The sequence below is a fragment of the Megalopta genalis genome, chromosome 1 (genome assembly GCF_051020955.1).
Source record: "Megalopta genalis isolate 19385.01 chromosome 1, iyMegGena1_principal, whole genome shotgun sequence".
Classification (NCBI taxonomy): Eukaryota; Metazoa; Arthropoda; class Insecta; order Hymenoptera; family Halictidae; genus Megalopta; species Megalopta genalis.
The window spans coordinates 12,603,723-12,628,908 of NC_135013.1; the positions used below are offsets into that span (position 1 = coordinate 12,603,723).

Below are 25,186 nucleotides of genomic sequence, written 5' to 3' on the forward strand. Positions count from 1 at the left end.
TATTATATTTATTTTTATATTATATTATTATTATTTTTATAGTTACCAACTGTCAACAACTATAAAAACGAATAAACAGATCGTAATGATTTGTAGTTCGACGTTGTTCTTATGAAATTACAGTAATTTCTCCTTAATTCACGCTCAGATTGCGCACAAAAGTGGACAATTTGAGAAGAGAAGATACGATTATTATCATTTTATATTACTTTATATTATTATTATATTTATATAATTTTATTTATATATTATATTATTATTATTTTTATAGTTACCAACCGTGAACAACTATAAAAACGAATAATCGTATCTCCTCTTCCCAAATTGTCCATCTTTGAGCGCAATTTGAGCACGAATTCGAAAGAAATTGCTGTATTACGGCTCAAATGTCGACAGTTCACGGAGAATTGGATATTCAGCGAGACATTTCGGAGCCACTGTATTTCGTCGGGCCGAGCGTAGGCAGTCGTTCGCCTATTTATGTCCTTAAGCGGGGACGAAACTCGCGAAAACGTGTGGGAAGAGCGAGAGAGGATCGCGAACGAACGGGAAGCCGTAGCCGGACAATGAGGCGCGCGCTAATGAAACGCGACAGCCGGCGCAAAGTCACGTCCGATCCGATGGCGTTAAACGCCCGGCAGACGAGTCGCAGGTTCTCCGACGCTGACAGGCCGACTGACGTTCCGACCGGTTTCCGCGCTTTCGTGTCACGCCGATCAGGAACGCTTTTCGGTGATCCCGGTATCTCGCCGTATCCAACGACGACGCGGGAATTTCGGGCTCGTTTGTAGGTCAATTTCCGCGATTTGGCGAGCATTCGATTGCACGGTGATTGACGATCCAGGAATTGCTGGAACCCCGTCAGAGGGTCAGCCACCTTCTGAGTTATACTTGGAAATGTGTATAGAACACGCTCGGAAGGTTCAGGAGTAACTGTTTTTCGAAATGTCGTGCTCGAAGCTTGGCAATGCTTTCTCGATAAATTTTAGTGCTCTCGATAGCGATCAACGCATTGCATCACGCTTTCTTTCACAACTGGGTTGATTAGCACTTCTTAGTCTTTAACCCTAGAAAGATAACCATATGACAACGTACGTAAAAGATAACCATACGCTTCAGAGGCGCATGCTTTTCTAAGGCGTCAATTTTATACTAACAATGGATATTTATTTAACCCGAGAAAGATAACCTACGTCGCAGAGGCGCCTGCGAAGACTGTTGATTTTTGTTAATTTTTCATAGAGGTCTAGTGATTTAAGTTTAAAATTACTTAAAATATAAAAAAATATAATATAAATGCATTTTATTTTTACAATAATGCCAAACCTTTAAAATGACTAGATTAACTTAAATAAATATCCATTGTTAGTATAAAATTGACGCCCTAGAAAAGCATGCGCCTCTGAAGCGTATGGTTATCTTTTACGTACGTTGTCATATGGTTATCTTTCTAGGGTTAAGTTAATCTAGTCATTTTAAAGGTTTGGCATTATTGTAAAAATAAAATGCATTTATATTATATTTTTTTATATTTTAAGTAATTTTAAACTTAAATCATTAGACCTCCATGAAAAATTAACAAAAATCAACAGTCTTCGCAGGCGCCTCTGCGACGTAGGTTATCTTTCTCGGGTTAATAATTTTTCATTGATTTTCATTCGTAGACTTTGATGATGGAGGAATAAAATTTTGCTTCGATTTCGAAAAAGCGAATGACATTTGTATTTAGTAGATCATGTGTGGAATGTTCATCACGAGTCTGACCGTTGTTGCAGTTCAATGGGTTAATCGGTTAGCCGTTTTTAATGAGTATCACAACATAAAGTTTTGCCATTTCTCCGTTACATACTTTGATGTTGTTTATTAAATTATATATTTTACAAAAGCGTTGTATTCAATCGAAATATGAAGGAAATCAAGCACGTGCAGTATAATTACAGTATCTTGTACGCTTCTCAAGAAGATTGCAACAGCTAACTGGTTAAGTAGCAATTATAAGGCTGGGTATAATCTAATTTGATAAACAAAAGGATTTATCAGCAGTGGGACTAAACCTTTACCGATGAAACTATTCTATACAAAGTCTAGATATAAAACAGTTATTATTGCTGCGTTATAGTTCCGTTTTGTTTTTTTCTTAATTTTTCTTAACCCCTTGACATACAAATAAAACGGAATTTGTTGTATCCGAGAAATATTATTTAATTTGGCTCAACTGAACAGTTATGTGCAAGCTGAGAAAGAGAATGTTTTGTTTCGAAATTTGGATTACCGATTTGTGGATTTGTTGTTGGTACTGTCGAGAAGGTGGGAGGGTGGGGTATCTTGAACGATGTAAACAAACTAGAATCGACGCACGAGTGAAGCAACTGAGTCATCTAATAATATACTGCGTCCGTCGAAGACAGCTACAGTAAATATTCTAAAATTATTCCTCAGCTTGCAAACGAAAATGGACAATTTGGGAAGAGGGGATACGATCGTTCGAGCCTTGCGGCTCATTTTTATGGTTGTTGACAATTTGAGAGAATTTACTGTATCTATGATTGTAGTATGCATTATGCGTCCTATGACTTGGTACGCGTTAAACTCGATCGCCAATCATTATTATAATTATAATGATTTTTTTACGAAAGTTTCTTAACTCCTTGACATACAATGACGAGTTAGGCTCGCCAAAGTCTACGGTAGCATATAAAATGCATGACGACCCCCTCTCGTCATCGTATGTCAAACTTTCGTAAAAAAATAATAATAAAAAATATAATAATAAAATAAATAAATATAAACATAAAATAATAAAATAATAATTATAATAACGATCGGCAATCGAATTTAACGCGTACCAAGTCATAGATGCATAATGCATACTACAGTCATAGATACAGTAAATTCTCTCAAATTGTCAACAACTATAAAAACGAGCCACAAAACTCGAACGATCGCATCCCCTCTTCCCAAATCGTCCATTTTCGTTTACAAGCTGAGGGACTATTGCAGAGTATTTACTGTACACGCGTTTACTTGTTTCGTATCAACGGAAATAGAAGAGATAATTGAACGTTTAGCGACATAGCTTACAGTCATTGCCAGTTATAGGGAGAAAGTGAATGATAAGCGGTGGGGCGATCGCGTCCGTCATTGGTCACTCGATAACCAGTTACCTCTTAGAGAACTTTGCTCTCGGAGCCCCTAACGCAGATACTTATCGAGCTGTTATATATTACCGTCGGATATAAAATCGTTCAACGAAACAGTCTCTCCGTTAAATCGCCTTTGGACACCCAACCTGGACTCGAATAACGCGTCAGATCTTTCCACCGGTCGTTTCTATTCACCGCGATCGCTGCAGGTCCTCGATTGTATCCGTGGTCTCGATCATCCGGGGTCACGAACTCTATCTCAAACAACAACTGCTCTCTGTGATATTACGCTTGCAGCTCGGAAGACATACGATGACCTGATCTGTCCATCTCGGGCAGTTATGTGGGTCAGCTGTTTGTTAGAGAGAACGCTGAATTTCTATACCGGAGAGGATCGTGCGAAGATTCGACGCGATCAACAAACCCCGATCGGCGTACGGTTCGTCAGAAAAAACAAGAGAGATCTCTTCGCCATAGTCCGGCCGAAACGTCGACAGGTTCCCGTGGATCGCAAACGTGTCAAGGCGTCGGTTCAATTAACGCGCTCCCTATTCTCGCGAATTTTGGCGTTTCTCAGGGCAACGGAGTTCGCTGCAAGACGAAAGAATTCGCAAAAAGAAATGAAGCAGCAGCGAGAATTAGCGTGCAATTAGCGAGATCCACGGGGCTTTGTCGATATAAACGACCGTGGGTGGGAACATCCGGCGGCGTATTGTCCTGTTTCATTATCACGTCGACGTTCATTGACGAGTTCGTTACTCCGGCGGGTCGGGTTGATTGGTTTTATTCCGGAGGTGTTGCTGTACACAACGATATTGCCCAGTGGTATCGATAATCGCGTCGATATAACGATCGCTATAATGCAGTTTCAAAAATCAACTTTATCGATCAAAACGAATATCCTCGTCTCGTTTTAATTCCGAGATGCTGTCGAATCGGAGGGTGATCAGCTGTCGAATCAAACCGAAAGGGTTCTCCCGGAGTTTCTCCGAGAGAAACTGACCCTCCATTCGAATTTTCATTAAGTAACCCGTGTGTATAACATTTTCAACGTCCGCAATGAAATAATTTTCGTGCGGCAGTCGTTAGGTTTTAAGGAACAAGTTGATTTTAACGATTCCTCTGTCGAACGTTAAATAGAAGACGGTCCTCTTTCGAACCAGAATTTTGACGACTACTATAGTGACACGGTAACATTAACTTCGTCTCATCTGTTTGCCGGGCCGATGCTTCGACCAGCCTGGGGACTGTTAACCGCTCCATAATCGTAACTCTCGGCTCGCGAAAGTAAACAACGACCGACTCGAAAAGTCGGAGAATCTTTGAACAAGCCGCCGCGAAAACCATCACAGTCGCCAACGATTCATCGTAACGGTTGGCAACGGTTCGCGGTTTCATGGTCCCCGGCCCGAGGGAAGGTTAAACTAGAAAATTGTTCCGACGATGATTACGGCTGTGCAAACTAGCTCTTGCTCGTTTGATCGCAATCGGTTCCAGAATACTTTATCTTGCGACGTTTCTTGCGAACGGCTCGAGAAGCTTTACGAGCTGTCGGCAATTAATTTTGATTCATGGATAATAATAACTCGACGTTTCCTTTTTCGCGTGGCAGTGGTCTCCCTGGCGAAGGTTGGTCACCGCTACACTGCAGATTACTTCCGTTTATGACAAAAATGAACACGTCGAGTACAAAACTGTAACGACGTTAGGATTATTCGAGGATATTATTACGTTACAGTAAATTCTCCCTAATTGACGCTTAGATCGTGTACATGTAAAATGGACAATTTGGAAAGAGGAGACACGATTATTCGATTATTTGTTGACAATCGGTAACTATAAATCGTATCTCCTCTTCCAAAATCGTCCATTTTTGTATACAATCCGAGCGTCGATTAGGAAGAATTTACTATATTTCTAACTTCTTGAAGTTATATTAAACGAATAAACACATTTTCATCGGACTTGTGTTTCCTACAATTAACATAAACAATTACTATTTTGGACAAAGATCCGTGGTTTAGTCACCGCATATTTCCTAAACATCTCTAGCACGTTATAAACAATTACGATTTAATCGTACGCGCAGCAGAACATATCGGAGATCTCCATTTTTGTTAATTCGAGGTTCCATAGTTTAAAAAAGATGTATCGCTTTATTCCTCATCGATTTTTACGTTAGCCAATCATTATTCGGGAAATTTAAATCGAAATGAAAACCGCGTGAAATTATGGGCCTACTTATTACAAATACTCAAGGAGCTCACCAATTGCAGAAGATTGAAATTCTAATGACCTTGAAAATATAAAACTTTACCATGAATCAGAGCACCATGACTACGAAAATCCAACATTTCTACGTAATATCTGGATGATCTTACAAAAGGATCACGATCCTAGAAGACCAAATTTCTTATCGCAGTCAAATGGCCTAATTTATTTCACTGATAGGACGAACATTGATCCGAGTCCGAGCTACGCCAATCATATAGCCAATCATTATGCGGGAAATTTAAATCGAAATGAATACTGCACGAACTTATGAGCCTACTAATTACAAATACCCAAAGAGCTCACCAATTGCAGAAGATTGAAATCCTAATGACCTTGAAAATATAAAGCTCTACCATGAATCAGAGCACCATGACTACGAAAATCCAACATGTCTACGTAATATCTCGATGATCTTACAAAAGGATTACGATCCTAGGAGACCAAATTTCTTATCGCAGTCAAATGGCCTAATTTATTTCACTGATAGGACATCGACCGAGTCTGAGCTACGCCAATCATATAGCCAATCATTATGCGCGAAATTTAAATCGAAATGAATACTGCACGAACTTATGAGTCTACTAATTACAAATACCCAAAGAGCTCACCAATTGCAGAAGATTGAAATCCTAATGACCTTGAAAATGTAAAGCTCTACCATGAATCAGAGCACCATGAACTACGAAAATTCAACGTGTCTACATAATATCTCGATGATCTTACAAAAGGATTACGATCCTAGGAGACCAAATTTCTTATCGCAGTCAAATGGCCTAATTTATTTCACTGATAGGACATCGACCGAGTCTGAGCTACGCCAATCATATAGCCAATCATTATGCGGGAAATTTAAATCGAAATGAATACTGCACGAACTTATGAATCTACTAATTACAAATACCCAAAGAGCTCACCAATTGCAGAAGATTGAAATTCTAATGACCTTGAAAATGTAAAGCTCTACCATGAATCAGAGCACCATGAACTACGAAAATCCAACGTGTCTACATAATATCTCGATGATCTTACAAAAGGATTACGATCCTAGGAGACCAAATTTCTTATCGCAGTCAAATGGCCTAATTTATTTCACTGATAGGACATCGACCGAGTCTGAGCTACGCCAATCATATAGCCAATCATTATGCGGGAAATTTAAATCGAAATGAATACTGCACGAACTTATGGGCCTAGTAATTACAAATACCCAAAGAGCTCACCAATTGCAGAAGATTGAAATTCTAATGACCTTGAAAATATAAAGCTCTACCATGAATCAGAGCACCATGACTACGAAAATCCAACGTGTCTACGTAATATCTCGATGATCTTACAAAAGGATTACGATCCTAGGAGCCCAAATTTCTCATCGCAGTGAAATGGCCTGATTTATTTCACGTCCTATGATAGGACGAACATCGATCCGAGTCTGAGCTACGATCCGATGTTAATACCGAAGGCTTCGAGCGACGGACACGATGCAACTCTTCCTTGAACCTGACCGATTTATCCGCGGACAATCCCTCGCCGCCATTATCCGGCGGCGTTTGCCGTTCGAAGTTACTGAAATCTGGCGCGACTGGCTGCTAGCGGAAGCAGTTAAAGTCGCAAATGGAAACTGGAAATGATCTTCCAAGCGGCGGCGGCGGCGGTGTCGCGCGCGAGTTCGTCTCCCAAGTTTCTCGGGAGAGCGGTGGACGGTCGAGAGAATGAACGCTGAATACCAACGACCTCCTCTTCTTTTCTCGTCTACTCGCGAAAGGACACGGTAATTGCCGAATCGTTCCGCGTGCGAATTCTATTTGCAGGCCGTTCGTGACGCGAATCGGCCGTGCCCGCGATCCAAGATCATAGACGGATAGGCTCGGTTGGGTCACCCGTTGTTCGTGCACTCTCTGCATGATGCACTTGTGCACGGAAGATAATGCCGGACTTTTGGCAACGATTGTGCTCGGACGTGCGTCAATGATTCCGACAACATCGCTCTTTAGCTTTGAATTCTATTCGCGGCTTTCGGACGCGTAGGAAAATGTCTCGCGGACGTTCCAAGCTGCTTCTTTTAATTACTTTATTCATTATATATTATGTCCTGTATACTAATTTATATATAATATATATATTATATAATATTATATATATATATATATATATATATATATATATATATATATATTATATTATATACTATAAATAACTTTATATATTAATACAATATATAATATATATCTTATATATCAATTGCATATTTATATTTTAAAAATATATTAATACAATATATAATATATATCTTATAGATCAATTGCATATTTATATTTTTACAATATATTTTAATACAATATATAATATATATCTTATATATCAATTGCATATTTATATCGTTACAATATATTAATACCATACATAATACATAGCTTATGTATCAATTATGTATAAATAACCTTGTTAAATATTATTTAGCTTTCTGGAGATGAAGTAAGCAGATTCTAAACGCACAATCAAAAGCTTTTAAAGTTGCATTTTAAAATTGATTCTGTACCTAATTATTTAAACTATGTATTATTTACCTAGCTTTAATTAACAGATATTTACGAGTATACTCGTGGTAGTGCAAAATGTTGCAATTTCTTCATGACGAGTACACTCGTCGAAAACAGCTAACTGGTTAAAAAGGATCTTTATTAAATTACATATTTCATAAAAGCGTCATATTTAAACAAAATGCAGAGAAAATTAAATATATACAACATAATTACATACATTATAATTAGAAACTGCTAACCGGTTAAGCAGTATTAGCTGCAACAAACGCACGAAACACACAGCCTAGTTGTTATTGATTCTTTAATTAGCTCTACAGAGATAATTAACTGTTCCTTGGAAGTTTATCGTGAGAAGAACAAAGCACTTATCAACAGCGGCTCTAAAATAATAAAATACAGCGAACGTCTTCTACAATGTCATAACAGAGGAAGGAACGAAGACGTAGGTTGCATTTGGTACGAAAACGAATCGGTATATTCGAAGCAGCCGTACAGCAGTTGCCTCTTTCGCGATAATAAAAGGTTCTAGCCGTGAAAGTACTCGCGCGAACGATCCCCATCCGAAAAATAAATCTGCCGTATCCGCAATATGGCGGACGGATGTCACGAGGCCACGCGACCGCGAAAAATCATGGAGCAAATGGCACCGGACACGAGGGGATAGGACGGAAGAAAGATGGATAGCAAATGGAAACGTTTAAATCGCGAACGGCTCCTCGTAAAGCAAGCAGATCCAATCAACCTTCGGTTACAAGTCAATCCGAGTCATCGTCTCATGGTAATGGACTCAGTTTCCTCGTCGCGATCCTCTTCGGGGCCTCTCCCATTCAAAATCCACGGCCTCGAGCGATTCCGCGTCCGCAGCCGGCGATTTCTAACGCGGAATCGCGCGTCCGCTGATTTCTCGATCTCGTTGGCGTCAACTGTCTCGCAATCGTGGAAAACTTCGGCCTTCCTCGAATAACATTAACCCAGATACTCGGTTTCTTTTCGTTCTGGTCGAACAGCCGTCGAACGACGATTTTCGATGCTAATTTCGATGGCTGAACAGCGTGAAAACCAGCTGTACTTTTATCTTTTACGCTCCGTTTTTTCCGCCGGTTTACGGCCTGCCAATTTGTTTCACGAAAGCGGAGTCGTTTTAATACGAATGTGTACATTTCAGGTCGTGTAACGAACATTTGTCGAGCTCTAAGTTACCGCGAACGGTTGTTTGGAATTGGCGAAGTTAGAGGCGCGAGGATTATGGAAAACGCGAGGAACCTACGAGAAAATTATTGTAACGAGAAATCCGTTTTGAACGAGTGTTTGCACTTGTTCGTTGTGTGTGCGGCGAACATTTCGCCAATTTCTATTGTAATTTTAAACTGGGAAGCGAAAGAATTGTTAAACGCGAAGATGCGGAAATGATGGAAAACCGTTGAAACCAAGAGTCTTTCGAAATAAATATTTCAAAAGGTGTAGTAAGTGGAGGATCGTTAAATTAAAAGGCGTGAAACGTACGGAAAATCGTTCGAACCGCGGAGAGTTAGTTGAAACGATTTGTATCCCGGTTTCGAGTAAACGGCGGTTTTGCTACGTTTCGCAATATTGTGCAGTTTTATGGATTCCCGCGAGGATAGCGCACAGTAGGGAGCTCGTTGGCTACTGCCTTTGATCTTGTATCGATTTGATTACCTATTGTTCACGTATCGTGTCTAGCCTAGGTATATTATTTCACGGCGCCGGCCGTGTAAACTGGAAAAATCTGTGAATTATAATTGCAGATGAACGCATTGTGCGTGTGCACCTGCGTCGTAAAAATAAACAGTTGCATTATTCATGCGTGTCCGCCATTCTTTAGCATCGGCTCCATTATTTTCATCTCGCGGATGTTAATCTACGGTTAATTCATTCGCCCGGCTAATGTCTTCATTAACTATTTCGCTCGAAACGGCCACCTTTTGTTTCGAGATACGGCCGATCATCGATATCCAACGTGGAATTTCTGAACGTTAAACTGTCGAATCGGAATGTCAGAAAATACAGTAAATTTTCCTCAATTGTTCTTCAGTTTGTAAACAAGCATGGACAATTTGGGAACAGGGGATACGATTAATCGAGCCTTGCGCCTCGTTTTTACTTAGTTGTTGACAATCGATAAATATAAGAACGAGCTGCGAGGCTCCAATAATCGTCCATTTTTGTTTACAAGCGGAAAGTCAATTAGAGAGAATTTACTGCATTCCTGGAACATAACTATCTAAATTCTCTACTTGCATTTGAAAATATTCTGTAATCCTCGAGCATCACTTTGTAGAATCACTCGGTGCATAAAGTCATTTAATTAGTAATTACTAGACTGTAGATTTTTATGCAAAATAAAATTTGTCTGCATTAACTGCAAGAAATAGAAGCTGAGCAGAACGTTTTTTCTTTCTCTAATAATTTTAATAGATTAACAATAATTCATTGATATTTCAAAATCTTTTTACTAGTTTTATTATTTCAAATTTTAATCACACGATTTTCCTAAAAATTCATAAAATCCGTAGCCTAATAATTGACTGAACTGTAGACAGTTAATGCAAAATTAAAATTGTCCGCAGTCATTACAAGACGCAGTTGTCGCAAGGATATTTATTAAATTTCTTTTCTAAATAATTTTAATCATTTAAAGACAATGCAACAGTATCTTCAAATTCTTGAAACATTTTTACTATTTTGCACACTCACTTTTATTATGAACACATGAAATCTAGTAATTATTGGACCACAGATCTTGATACAAAATAAAAACTTGCTGAATTACAAAAAGCGAGACGTGAATAAATATTTGTGTCATTTTATATATCGCTTGCTGGTTCTGTTAATAAAATGTCGAGAGTGGCGGACCGGTCAATGAAAAACACAAATCGCTCGACACACGTGGATGCGTCCTCGAGACGCAGTAAAATGCGGCAGACTCGCGGGACGAATTAGGGATCGCGACGAAGGGAATCAGGAAGTTTATGGTCGTATGCGGATGAGGCTCGCGCGCTGCCGCGTTAGAAGCTTCCTCCACTCGGATCTACCCGGGATCATTGACATAATGATCTGAATGGAAGGGTGGGGGAGAACAAGAGAGGGAAAGGGGAATGCACCGGGGGACGATCGAGGTCGCTGATACGCAATCGGATGCGGCCGCAGCCGCTGCAGTTGCTGTTGCACACGCCGTGTCCCGCGAATGCAGCCGTTCCTCGGTTCATAGAAACCAGACCGAAGCCTGATTCTGACGCGACTCGTATCTGCCTTTGGCAACATCTGCTGAAACGCGCAGTTCTGGAACTCCGGCGAAACTATGAAACAGTCCACTGCCTTTCTTCGGAAGTTACAGCTTCGTTCTCGGCGTTTTAATAACGCCGCCAGCTTGAAAGTTGACCTTTGATCTTAATTGCGATTTTTCCTCGATGCGGTATAGAAATTCATCCGTCGTCGACAATTTATATACATTGCACGCGAGTTGAGAACTAGCTTTTCTCCAGAACCGAATGTCCGCTATGGTTTTATTTATGTCTCAGAATATAAATATTCCTAAACGATGCGAAATGGTTAATTATTATTATTTATTTTCGTTACTGTTACTATTACTATACCTATTACTAGTAAAATTACTAGTTAAATTGTCCTTACAAACATTTTTGATCATTCAAAAAATGATGCTTTATATTAATAAAATCCTTTTGAAATAAGCGGAAACAAATTATAGACTATTTTAGTGTTGCTCAAAAGGTAAAAAGCATACGATGGCTCAAATATTCTAATATATCTCGAAAAATAGGAATTTAGTTGATAAGACGTTTTAACTAACGACAGAAGTATTTGTCAATTACAATTTCGTCTTTGGTTTTACCATTGAAGGTTTTCTACAATACTTATATAATTAATTATATCCAGAGTATAAGAGTAAATAAATTGTATATTTTGATATATAGTATAACAAATATATACACAGTGCAGTATAAATAATACATCTTGTATGAGTAAGAACATGTCATCTAAGTCTTCTAGAAATTAGATATTTTCCAGATATGTTTTCCTAGAAACTCGAATCTCCCTCGTATCTTAGATTTCATCGCAAAATTTAACGGTTCTCGAAAAATCGACGATCGAGTGCTCAGCAAAGAAGCTCAAAAAAGCGCGAATAGACATTTCTTTTCATAGATTAATTCCAACAAATAGAAACGAAGCACGATTTCAGCAATGAATTAATTTGCAAGCGATGCAGAGCTCCATTAAATTCCATCGCACCTTTTCACCGTTTCATACGGAACTCTAGCTACGAGCAAAAACCTGCGGTCACGTAATCGCGAATGAAATGAGACGTTTCGCAGACGTCTCTCTGCGATTACACTGTCCAAACATCGCATTTGCGAGTACACAAGAAACGACCGGTTGGCCCGTCGAAAGGGAATCCTGGGCGGCAGGGTTCGGTTTTTGTGGGAATGCGGTCAGGTGGCCCTAATCGCTTCATTTTACGGCGTTTCAGGTGGCCGTGCTACCGGTTAGGTCAATCGGGGGCCTAAGATCGGTCGGAGGAACGGAATCGGTCCGCTCCGAAGCCGGCTGGACGGAGGCGAGCGCTGTAGGTGCCGTCGAATTTAGGTTAATGCACGTTAATGTATCAAACGTGGAACCGGTTTTTCAACGGGTGTCGTTTCTCAGCCGTCGGATTCGGACGTCCCAGTCCGTTCCAGTCGTTTGTAGTCGTTACGTATTAATCATGCTGCGAGACTCGCTGCTTTGTACCTATCGGCGAACAATGCGATCGATCGAACGGTAACGATTCCCTCTGTCGATCTCCGAAGACGCTTATCCGGGGCTCCGAGCCGCCATTGATTCGGCGACACAGTCGTTAACCCGCCGAATGCCTCGAGAATTCAGCCGAAGCATAGTATGTAATTCATTTACGGTCGAAACTATTAGGTTGGCAACTAAGTAATTGCCGATTTCAGTTATAGATGTCTCTCACTCCCATTTTTATGATATCCGTAAATGTTATATTATAAAATTATTGTTATTATTATTATGTTATTTTTTATTATTCATGAGAATGTTAGCAACTGGACAAATTGAATGCAGCGGTCAAGGAAAAGCGACCAGAATTGGTCAATCTTAAAGGTGTCATTTTCCAGCAGGACAATGCTAGGCCGCACACGTCTTTGTCCACTCGGCAAAAATTGATGGATATTGCTTGGGAATTCATGTTGCACCCACCATAGAGCCCTGATCTCGCGCCATCGGATTATCACTTATTTCGATCCCTGGACAACTCCCTTCGTGGTAAAACTTTTAACGACGATGACGCTGTAAAATCTCACTTAACTCAGTTTTTGGCCGAAAAGGATCAGACTTTCTACGAGCGTGGAATTTTCAAGTTGTCAGTGAGATGGCAAAAGGTCATCGAACAAATTGGAAAATACATTACAGATTAAATTTCGTTCCAAGTAAAAAAATGTTTTATTTCATTGAACAAATCGGCAATTACTTAGTTGCCAATTCAATAGATCAAGTCGAAGCAATTTATTTAGGTGAAGGAAAAATTGGAAAGTTGATGGAAAAATGTGTCATTATCGAAGAATCGTTTAACATAATCGGATCGGTTCTTTTATCTGGCAGAAATGTTAACGAGGATGTCAAAATAAAGCAGACACGAAGATTACCATATCATTTCCAAGAAACATTTCGCAATTGCCTCAAATAATTCTTTCAAGTAATTATAAAATAAAATGACCTGCTATTTAACCAGTTAGCTGTGGCGTTTTCTTTTTAGAACGCGAGAACTAAGCGATAACGAGTATACTCACACAAGCGTTGCTGTTAAAATATTGGATCAAAAACACGGTTTTATTTTATAAAATTAACAACTTTATTATTAATATTTACTCGTTCGCTTAACATTAACATATACTACATACATAATAAACGAAAAACCCAGAATAAATCAAATACTTATAAAGGTTAAAGAACAGCAAGCAAGGAAGCAAGGAACGACATATATTAGCACTTTGCACGTCGAACATCAATATCATGATTCTTTTCTAATCTTATTTTTATTACAATGTAAACACCTTCGTGCAGGATTCGCCTGAAAATATTCTAAACGTCTTGAAATTTGAGAATATGTTTTTGTTTTCACTAAAATTACAATCTAAATAGCCAGTAGTCACTACTTTTCACGCATGACGAGTATACTCGTCATGACACAAAATATGTACTGTCACTTCTCTATGACGAGTATACTCGTCATGACGCAAAATATGTACTGTCACTTCTCCATGACGAGTATACTCGTCATGACGCAAAATATGTACTGTCACTTCTCCATGACGAGTATACTCGTCATGACACAAAATATGTACTGTCACTTCTCTATGACGAGTATACTCGTCGAACACAGCTAACTGGTGGTGTAAAGTAATAAATAAAGTAATAAAGCAACTGCTGGTTAAAGTAATATTTCAAATATGCTCTCGTCTGTTTTAAGACAGCGAAAAGATTGAAAGACTGCAAGAGCATCGATGTATCGCATCTATTTTATCGAGATCATTGAAAAGAAAAACCAAAACTTCCATGTTCCTTCTGTTTTTGTGTCATTGTTGCTTGCGACAAAGAAGCGCAGTCTAATGATAAGTGACAAGGACCGCGGTTGATGGAACTAATTACCGCAGAAACGACGAAAGGCGATCGTGGAACGGGTCGCGTCTGAATTTTTCCGCGTCATCGTGACAGGAAGTTGATTACCGGTTGCTCGGAACTCCGAATTCAGGCCGGGAGACCGGCTCCGGCTCCGGCTCCGGACAACTATATTACTCTAAAACGCGTGTCGTGGCGGTAATCACAGTGATCGGTGCCGGCGGAGACAAGACAGTCCGGGATATAATGATTGCAATTAAAACGAGCGATCGTCCGGCACGTAATTATCGGGCACGCACCGGCTCGGGACATTATTTACGCGGACCGCGGTTTGACTGCGATTAACGAGAGGATTTATCGCGCGCGGCGGACCGACAGCCGCGGATTTCTAATTTCTCGGGAACGAGCATAACCCGGGGGCTCGATCGCGTCGGTCAACGATCTACGCGCGGCTTTACGGACGATTAAATCGTCGCTGATCGGGCGACGTCACGCGAGCCGGAACAGCTGATTTTGCTTTCGATGTCTTTGCTCGATGAGCCGAACTTTCGGTCACTTCTTTCGGAGAAACGCTCCCGGAACACGCGATCCTCTCCCTTTGGGAACGGTTTTATGGGTCGGACGGGATGTGTCATTGTTCTCTGCTCGGCATCGGGAGCACAATAAGATTGTCCTTAAGTGGATTAATTGGATAATGATCGGTTTTGGGCGAGTCTTCGTACGATACGGATTTTTTCCCGAGCCGCTTTATAATGGACTTTGTTCTACACGCGTGTCATTATGTCATTTTCAGTCCTTTCCGCCACGCAGGTTCTGACCGGTTTTGTAATTATTCGCAGGGTCGATCGAACGATTTGGATTGTTGGAAAATTTAGTTTGTGCTTTCGCAAACAGTTTTGTACTAGTCGGTTTTCGTGCGAAAACGTTTTCAATGTTCGATAGTTCCGGAACTATTTAATTATGTATACCCATTGCACGGTGTATAATCGATAGACTGCGGATCTTTATGCAAAATAGAAATGTTCTGCGTCAGTTGCACCGATTGGAAGTCGAGCAGGAAGTTATTATTTCTCGTTTGAATAATTTAAAGTCACGACAACAGACTGATTCTTTTGATATTTTCACTGTCTTGTATTTCGTCTACTCATTCTTGTCATAAGTGCACAAGATCACCAGTCTTGTAATCACTCTGTGGTAATTGGAAATCGGAGAAGATAGAAACTGTCTTTCAATAATACTTATTTTCTTTATTATCGATTTTCTGAAATTCTTTAAATCTTCCTACAATTTTTACAAATCCGCAGCTCAATTTATATTTCAAAGAGTGACGGGAAAATTTGACAGCACTTTGACAAAACATCTTTTCGAACTTTCCTACTCTATCATTATTTATGTTTTATTGCATTTCCTCGTTTGCGATAATTACCTTGTCGTACGAACGGACCAAATCTACGTACATGCACTGTGTGTCGCGAAATAATTTGCTACAACGTTTCTCCTCCATCGAACGTATTTAAATTCTCCAGAGAAAAGCGAATTCTCCGCCGATCTTTAGAAATTTCTTTAAAAAGATCTCAAACTACACGTCTCCAGTCCAAATTCGTACGCCGTAATGATGACGATTAGGCCGTCGGCATCTTCGATTTTCCAATTATTTCAATCAGTTTCTCCGGAAGATAAACATCACGCATTAATGGAATACACGGTAATAGTACACGCAAATTCGTTGATTATTCTCCGCATTCTTGCATTGATTTGATCGAACCATTCGAAGCGCGGCACGAAGAAAGTAAGGTTAAATTTAACACGTAATTTGTCATCGGAGGTAATCGAAAAAGACGTGAAAACTTAATCTGGCTACGGTGCACAGTAATAGAAACAAGGCGTACACAAATTTGTTTCAATTACTGAATTACCTTAAATATAAAAATATATCTAAGAAGCCAATTATGTTATTGCTTTTCTATAATTTGGTCGAGTTTTACGGTTATAATAGTTTATATTTTTGTTTCGGTAAGCATGATTTTTATAATTTTTCGTATTTATTTCCAATGAGTTTCCTAAGTCTATTAACAAAATCAAGGCAAAAACACATGAAACCATTAGCAGAAATTTAAAAACTTGGTTTAAGGATGATATATTTTATATATATTTTATTTAATGATATTTTAAATAAATAATAATATATAATATATTAATTATTATTATATAATATTATATAATATATAATATATTAATTATTATTATATAATATTATATAATATATAATATAATATATAATATTTTATTTAAAATATAATATTTACGTTTAATTTAATAATGTTGATCTTAAATATAATTAAAATTATTGCGAGAGCACAGCCAGCAGGGGATGGCACAGTATTTGTCACGCTTACCCTAATCGACCGCAACGTTTCACTGCTACGTCATTCCGGTCAGTTTCTCCGGAAAATGAACGTAACGCGAAACAGAGTTCGATCCGGTGATCGACGAGTTCCACGAAATCGCGGCCGATAAACCGCAGATAAATAACTGCGATTCTTTGGCAGTCCCTTATCTGCGCTGTTAGTCCCCCTTTGTTCGCCGGTTGTTCCCCGATCTCGACGACGCATCGGCCCCCATTGTCTTCGCGAGACTGTTGCTCCTCCTCCGCTGGCCTCGTTATCCGAGCAATTAACGCCCGGGCCGTAACGAGTCGGCCTAACCGCTGAAATTTCCATGCAAATCACCGGCACGGATGTTTTGATACATTCGTGCGAAACGTCAGACGGAAGGAATCACAGGCTTCGGAAGATTGTAGCTTCTCGGAGCATCAGGATATAGGGGATGTCTTAATTGACGGGATTATGGTTGAGAAATAGCCTGGTGGTGCTGGCGTTGGATACTTCCACCGGGGGAACGGTCAGAATGTCGAATTTATCGACGATGATAATTAATAGCTGCGCGTTATAGGATTAACGATCTCTCTCGCGGACGATTATGGCAGCTATGATCGACGTGATGTCCGTCTTCATTCTGGACGAGATTGAAACGCTCGACTTGTGATACCACGATGAAACTGGCTGTTATTAGACACGAAACTCTGTTATGCGAATTCGCGTGCTTTTTGTTTTCTTGTCACTGCTCCCGATCAATCGAGAATAAATATATATATATATATTCAAAGATCTCAAATTCCGTAATCTTAATACAATTTACCAATACAATTAACATTCTGTTATCTTGCTTAGAACAATTTATTTTACCGAACATCTATCTTCTTTCGTTCAATATTTTCTTAAGCTTCGTCACAAGCTTTACACAAAATTTCGCGAATTCAGTATCAAAGAATTATATATAATATAATGTTTGTGGTATTTTAAGAACTTCCGTCTAATTTGAACAGATAAATAATCAATTGAACTCGAATAATAAGTTTTAATATGTTGTTTTATTCGATAAATTTAAAATTAATTATGCTTGAAATTAAACTAAACGCACGGTACTATACTCCCCCATAGTAATTGACTCCGCTTATCCTAAACGTATGAAGTGCGATTTTCCTTAGCGCATTTGATAAATCGAGGATGAAACCGATACAAGAGTTAAATTCTGTTAAGTAGTTTATATCGCAGTGATTCAGATCGTTCCAGCGTGATTTAACAGAATTAAAATCGATCGAGACCATGCGAATTGTGTGCTTCCTTTCGAAGAGCATTAAGCGCCAAGGACGAGTACATAAACCGCAGTCTGGTTACAATAATTAAACCGGGAGATTCGTGTTTTTCATGCTGTATCCCCGGGCTAGTTTACCTGACATTATATAATATTGAATGAATATTCATGCGTGTAAATGATATAGGTTATGCCGATCTAGAGATATAGACATTCATACTTGCCTCATGAATAATGTTAATGAACGATAACGGCCGATCACAAGCGTGCACTCGAGTTTTTAATTTCGTGTGCAACCAGTCTGCTGCCGCGGTGTCGTTAGCCTCACAAACGAACGATAATCCGTATAAATTTATTCCGAGTACAAATTTTAATGGCATTCGAGATTTCTTGTTTCGTCTGTAAATAAAATTTCTTCGACACGCAACGATTAATAAGCGGTTACGTTCGACGATTCTTCGCATCACGATGTTTTATTATAATAGCTGCGTAAACGCTGGATTGCGTAAAGTACAATTAGGCTGCGGATTTGACGAATGTCGAGTATGTTCGATCGTTCAATTCGGCAAAGACAACGGTTCAAAAATGCATTTCAAACTATGCCTGAAAGTCAATTTACAAATCTTTCGAAAAATCGTCTAGCGTTTATTCCGCGGCGCAATTTAATGCGATCGGGCTGCTTTTTGCTCAGAAATTTAACGGAAAGGCCACGAAACAAGAAGCTTGGGAATCGACAACTGAAAAGTGCTTCGACACGGAATTATTCTCAACGCAAGTGTCGTCGGACACTTTTAACCGTTTGAGTCCCAGAGGGTATTGAAAAAACACTGTCGAAGAATCCCAAACAACGCAACCGCGCTTTCTCTAAACGAGCACGAAAAGACCCAAGCAGCGCGATGGCGCTTGTTTTATTTTATGTCGAGAAATACCAAGCGGCGCAATAATAATGAATTAAAAATTTGTATCTTGTAATGTATCATTGCATTATTATAGTATTATTCTACCTATTGTAAAATGTACTATTTACATTAAAAGAAGCCGTACGATGTACTTGCTTCGGTAAATCTGAGCGCGCTTCGACGATCGGTAACGCACCATCGGCTGGGTTTTCTCGACATAAAATCTGAACAGCGCGATCGCGCTGCTTGGGACTGAAACGGTTAAGCAGCAGGTATTCTGTAACCGGTGCATCGCGGAATAATAAAAGATCGGCGCAAAAAATCATGCTCTCGTTTAAATCATCGGACTTCCTACAGCGGAGTCGGGTTTCATTAAACGATGCTACTTTCATCGGTACTTTTGCGCGCAGTGTTTAACCATAAGGACGAGCCACAATAAACCATAAACTGCCAGCGAGGCGTCTTAATTGCCAGCAATTAATTTGTCCACGTCGTGCGGGTAGAAAGCGCGCTCTCCTCGCTACAAAATGACGCGCGCAACGCGCGGTGCAGCGCGCGGTGCAGCGCGCGATTATTAGAAGGCGCAAAAGATTCGTGCGTATTCCGCGCCGTTCACCTTCGCCGCGATCGCGGAGGTGGCGAGGGTTAAGAGGTGAAATTAGAGGAAGCCATTCGACTGGGGGTCAAATTAAAAAGCGGATCCCGGCGATTCGTTGCCCGTTTCCGAGCGCAACCATCAAATCCCCGTTGCGACAAGACGCGTCGCGTCGGCGCTTCCTGTTTCGTGTCCTTCCTTCCACTATAAATTAGAAGTACCCGCTTGACAGAAGTTAATTTACATCTCAACTCTCGATCACGGAGCGGCGACAGCCCAAACGATTTCACTTTTGTTCCGAGCGGCATTTACGCTGCATTGTATTGGGTGAGCGCGAAAGTTTTCATGCGTTTTCCTATCAATTGGACCGCCTTCCTACGGATTATTCGCTCGCGAAAACATCCTTCCGTTTTTTTTTGTTTTTTTTTGTTGATAATAGATAGACGACCTTCGTTCGTTTCTGCTACGCGGGTTAAATTGTACAATTATTTTTTTGATACATCAAGTGCAATGCATGAAGATGGAGAACACGATTATCGGATCGATTACGAAGGAATCCGAGGAATAATTCTCTGTTGCACGATGTAATTATGTAAATTATGAAGGAATAAGAGAAACGTTTACGTTCATAAACTGTGATGCTAGCTCACGGGAATGCTAAATGGCTATAAATTCAGCCCGTTTCCGCACTACGTCTCATATGTGTACACTCCATAATAATGTGGCTGTCTTTACAGAGTACAGCTGTGTTTGCATAACAATTCACAGAATTCTGTAATACGAAATGTCTCGACAGAAATTAATGTATAAACTTACGTGACGCTATGAAGCGACAAAATGATTAAATTAAACGTTTGTGATCGTATGTCAGGCTAGAACTAGACACTGACGTTTGCACTGATAGTTACTTAAACCGCTAATCTACATTGTATGCATTAATAATGTTACAATTGCTCTTACACATCATGTAATTGTGACATTATTAAATAATCTTGCAGTCTGCAACTAGACTGCGGATCTGTATGCATTTGTGACAAAAATGAATATATATCAAATATATAATACATAATATATATAATATCAAATATATATATATATATAAATCAAAACTTCAGAAAAATATAGTACGATATTCTCTATATTTGTGACAAAAATGAATATATCAAATATATAATACATAATTTATATAATATCAAATATATATATATAAATCAAAACTTTAGAAAAATAGTACGATGTTCTCCTCGACCTATTATAATCAATAGCATCGGAAGTAAATCTCTGTGCAACAACTACATCTTACAATTAATGCGATTTTTTATTCTGCAAAAACATCCGCGATCCGGTTCTAACAAAATTTTGAAATAAAAAGGAGAAAGTATTTTCCACCGCAAAAAGTTAACCCTTTGCACTCGAAGCCAATTTAACTGTAAATCTAATATAATTTTTCTGACTTATAGTATATCCTTTTTTTTATAACAAGGTGCACTTTATGAATATAACTTTATGCAAGTTTTGTGACTCATATAACAATTATTACAACTTTAAAATCTAAATCTAAACTTTGATAATATAAAAATTATCTTGGAACGTGATATAACAATTTCAGTGGTGCTCAGAGCCGCCACTCGAGCGCAAAGGGTTAATTTTAAACTGGACAATTTTCAGAAACAGTGTTACACTTTCTAATTAATCGAATTGCATTTCAACTCTTTGTTTCTGTCGGGACGAACAACAAGGAAACCAGGAGGGCAGAATTTGGTAATAGCGTCGGAGTGCGAAAACACGTAGCTCATGCTCCCTATCGTTTTTCGTTTCACGTTGGCCAGGGTACAGGGTTGGGCGAAGTTATTCGATACCCTTTCTCGGGTGAATCGCGGTCATATTTGTGCAACTGTCACGAAAGGACTTTTACGCGAGCCCCATACGGTATTATATCAGATTACCGAAATCTGCTTGGTATACGATTCCGTATAGTCGATTGAGATGCAAACGTGGACGGAGATCGGATCCGTAAAGGATGCGGGAGTAACGAGATCCCTGTTGTCTCCTGTTTCAGGAACGAAAAAGAGAGCCGACGACGTGGTAGCGCCCAGGACCATTCACGACGTACCGGAACACGTTCTCACGTGTGGCCTCACGCTTCCTGGTGAGTACGGAAAAGCATGACCCCAGATCCTCGGTTATACTAACCACAGTCGTGAATTCGTTTCAACACGAACTACTTCAAATCGTACTCTAGAAAATTGCAGAAAATTTACCGAATTTCATCAACCTTCTCCACTACGTCTATTAATTTGAATAATTCTGTTGTGTTAATGATTTCCGGACTAGTTTCTCCAGTAAACGTCATTTAATCCTTTACGCAAATCATAATCATACTCTAATCATACTCTAAAAAATTGTAGAGAATTTACCGAATTTCATCAATTTGCTCCACTACGTCTATTAATTTGAATAATTCTGTTGTGTTAGTGATTTCCGGACTAGTTTCTCCAGTAAACGTCATTTAACCCTTTGCGCAAATCATAATCATACTCTAATCACACTCTAAAAAATTGTAGAGAATTTACCGAATTTCATCAATTTGCTCCACTACGTCTATTAATTTGAATAATTCTGTTGTGTTAGTGATTTCCGGACTAGTTTCTCCAGTAAACGTCATTTAACCCTTTGCGCAAATCATAATCATACTCTAATCATACTCTAAAAAATTGTAGAGAATTTACCGAATTTCATCAATTTGCTCCACTACGTCTATTAATTTGAATAATTCTGTTGTGTTAGTGATTTCCGGACTAGTTTCTCCAGTAAACGTCATTTAACCCTTTGCGCAAATCATAATCATACTCTAATCATACTCTAAAAAATTGTAGAAAATTTACCGAATTTCATCAATTTGCTCCACTACGTCTATTAATTTGAATAATTCTGTTGTGTTAGTGATTTCCGGACTAGTTTCTCCAGTAAACGTCATTTAACCCTTTGCGCAAATCATAATCATACTCTAATCATACTCTAAAAAATTGTAGAGAATTTACCGAATTTCATCAATTTGCTCCACTACGTCTATACTTTACGTCTCCAGTAAAAGTCATTTAACCCTTTGCGAACGAGTGTCGATAAATAGCAACCTAAGTCCGTTCACAGTTGCGGACGCGTATTATAAAGCGGCTCGCGTATGTCTATCTTTCCGAGCGATAAGTATATGTTTTCTTTCGAATGAAAATTAGAGATTTTTAGGAATTCATATTATTTTAATCTTCCGTTTTATATTTCGCGATGCGGAATGATGGTCGAATCAGAACGAATTTCAGTCTTTCAGTGGCATTACCAGACGAATCGCTAACTCTTTTATATATTTTATACTTTATATTTTCTCACATTATAGCGCTATGAGTCTATACAACCAACGTATTATAATATACTATTAGATAGACTATTAGAATATTATTATATATTTTCTAGATCAATCTAGAAAAATATCTATAGCAAAGAAACGCCCAAAGCGTTCCATCGGTACTTGCATAATCGCATTCATAAAATTATCATAACGCTCGCAATTATTTTCGAAACCCATTCAGCAAATCTCAAGGTTATTTATACGAAGCTCCGCGCTGCTAAAGCTTTCAGTTCCCCGAGCTTCCGGCCGGAGGCTGCGTTGCAACGGCTTCGCTGCAGCCGAGACTGCATTAGCGGTTGTTGCAACACGTTTAGCCGGCGCTTATTAAAATTTCCATTAAGCTGGTTCGAGATACACTGTTGCAGCTGTCTCCGCGGAAAGATAACGCGGCGGTGACCGCGGAGGAGTATGCGGAAGCCGTGGCCGGGGCACACCCAGCCACCACGTGGGCCTGTTAAGCTCTCGGTTCACACGCCCCCGCATCCTCGGCCGTCGCATCTATTTACGTGGTTGAGGACGCTTCTCGCCGATACCGCCCCGTGAACGCCACCGAACCATTCTCCTCCTTTGTCCTTCGTCCTTTTCCCCGAGGCTCTCAGCTGGCCGGATCCTAACGCGGATCTGCCTAACTGTATTCCAGCGCGGGTGCTTTGTCAACGATTAACGGGGGAAAGGTGTGTTTGTGAGCGTGTAAGCGGGCGAGCGAGCGCGCGCGCGCGCGTACGCGCGTTTCTGTGATTGTGCTCGCGAGGAAGGTCCTCGGGAAGGATGGGAACAAGGCGGATATGTGGGTCGGTGAAACGGACGCGTGGGAAATACTTTTCGTGCGGATCGTGTTGCACGGGGTGCGCTATTATCTCTGTTAGCATAGTAAATTCTCCCAAATTGCCCCTCGGCTTAGACACAAAAACGGACAATTTGGGAAGAGGAGGTACGATTATTCGAGCCTCGCGGCTTGTTTTTGTACTTGTTGACAATCGGCGACTATAAAAACGAGCCGCGTGGCTCGAATATATCGTATTCCTAAGTTGCCAGTTTTGTTTACAAGCTGAGGGTCAATTTGGGGGAATTTACTGTACTCTGCTTCGTACGAGAGGGAGGGTATAGGGCAGGGATGGCCAAATTTTTGATCACTACGGGCGACCTGTCTTTTTAATTTATAGACGGCGGTTTACCAACGTCGTACGTGTGTTGAATGATCATAAAAAATGTAGTAATTTAAAACGAGAAGTGAGTTTAACCCTTAGCGCTCCATTGGCTCCGCTATGGAGACATCCGTCATTTGTTCCGTAAATCCGAAGGCTCTGCTGCGGAGACCAATCTTTTTAGCATGATTACACCGAAGATGCTATGTTTTTGTCGACATTGGCAATTGTTACTTGTAGCGAAAACGTGCTTAGCGTGTGTACCATTACGATTAAAACATTTTTTGCCTATTTTTATACTTGGCAACATAAAATGAATAAAATCAAACGCTTTCACAAAGACGTGTAATCTTCTCCGCTCGAAATAAGACTTCCTTTATCTCGGACGCTTTGCTCCAAAAATGTGCCGGAGTTGCTGCTAGTGATATTTTTCAGAAAAACGCTGTTCAACTTTATTTTAGAACGTTCGAAGAATGTTTACTAATTTTTAATATAATTTAATTATTAATTGAGCCGATTCCAGCGAAGATTAACAATAAAAAAATTCCGGCAAACTCGCGCAAAAGATATTTTTGTTTCAATAATTCCGTATCCAAACAGAATTCAACGGACGATTCGCGATGCTAATTTTATAATAAATCGCGTCGAAGAACGCGAGGGATATATTTATTTAAGAATCGCGAAGAATATCATTAATAGTAAATTTACCCATTTCGATGAGAATGCATTTGCTACTTGGAAATTTCGGTCACAATTCGCGATGTCGATGCACCGACCTCGCACAATGTTAAGTAGATACCATTACGATCAAAACATTTTTTGCCCATTTTTATACTTAGCAATATAAAATGAATAAAATCAAACGCTTTCACAAGTTCG

At 39.6% G+C, this 25,186-nt stretch overlaps 1 protein-coding gene across 5 annotated transcripts in view; it reads left to right on the forward strand.

The window, feature by feature from the left end:
* The window catches only part of LOC117228994 (uncharacterized), a 729,674-nt gene that overhangs the window by 432,573 nt on the left and 271,915 nt on the right, over positions 1 to 25,186 (forward strand). For all 5 annotated transcript variants that reach the window (XM_033485103.2, XM_076521427.1, XM_076521432.1 and 2 more), the window contains one exon: positions 21,819 to 21,908. In XM_033485103.2, the coding sequence (XP_033340994.2) occupies positions 21,819 to 21,908 (90 nt within the window). The remainder of the gene's footprint in view (positions 1 to 21,818; positions 21,909 to 25,186) is intronic.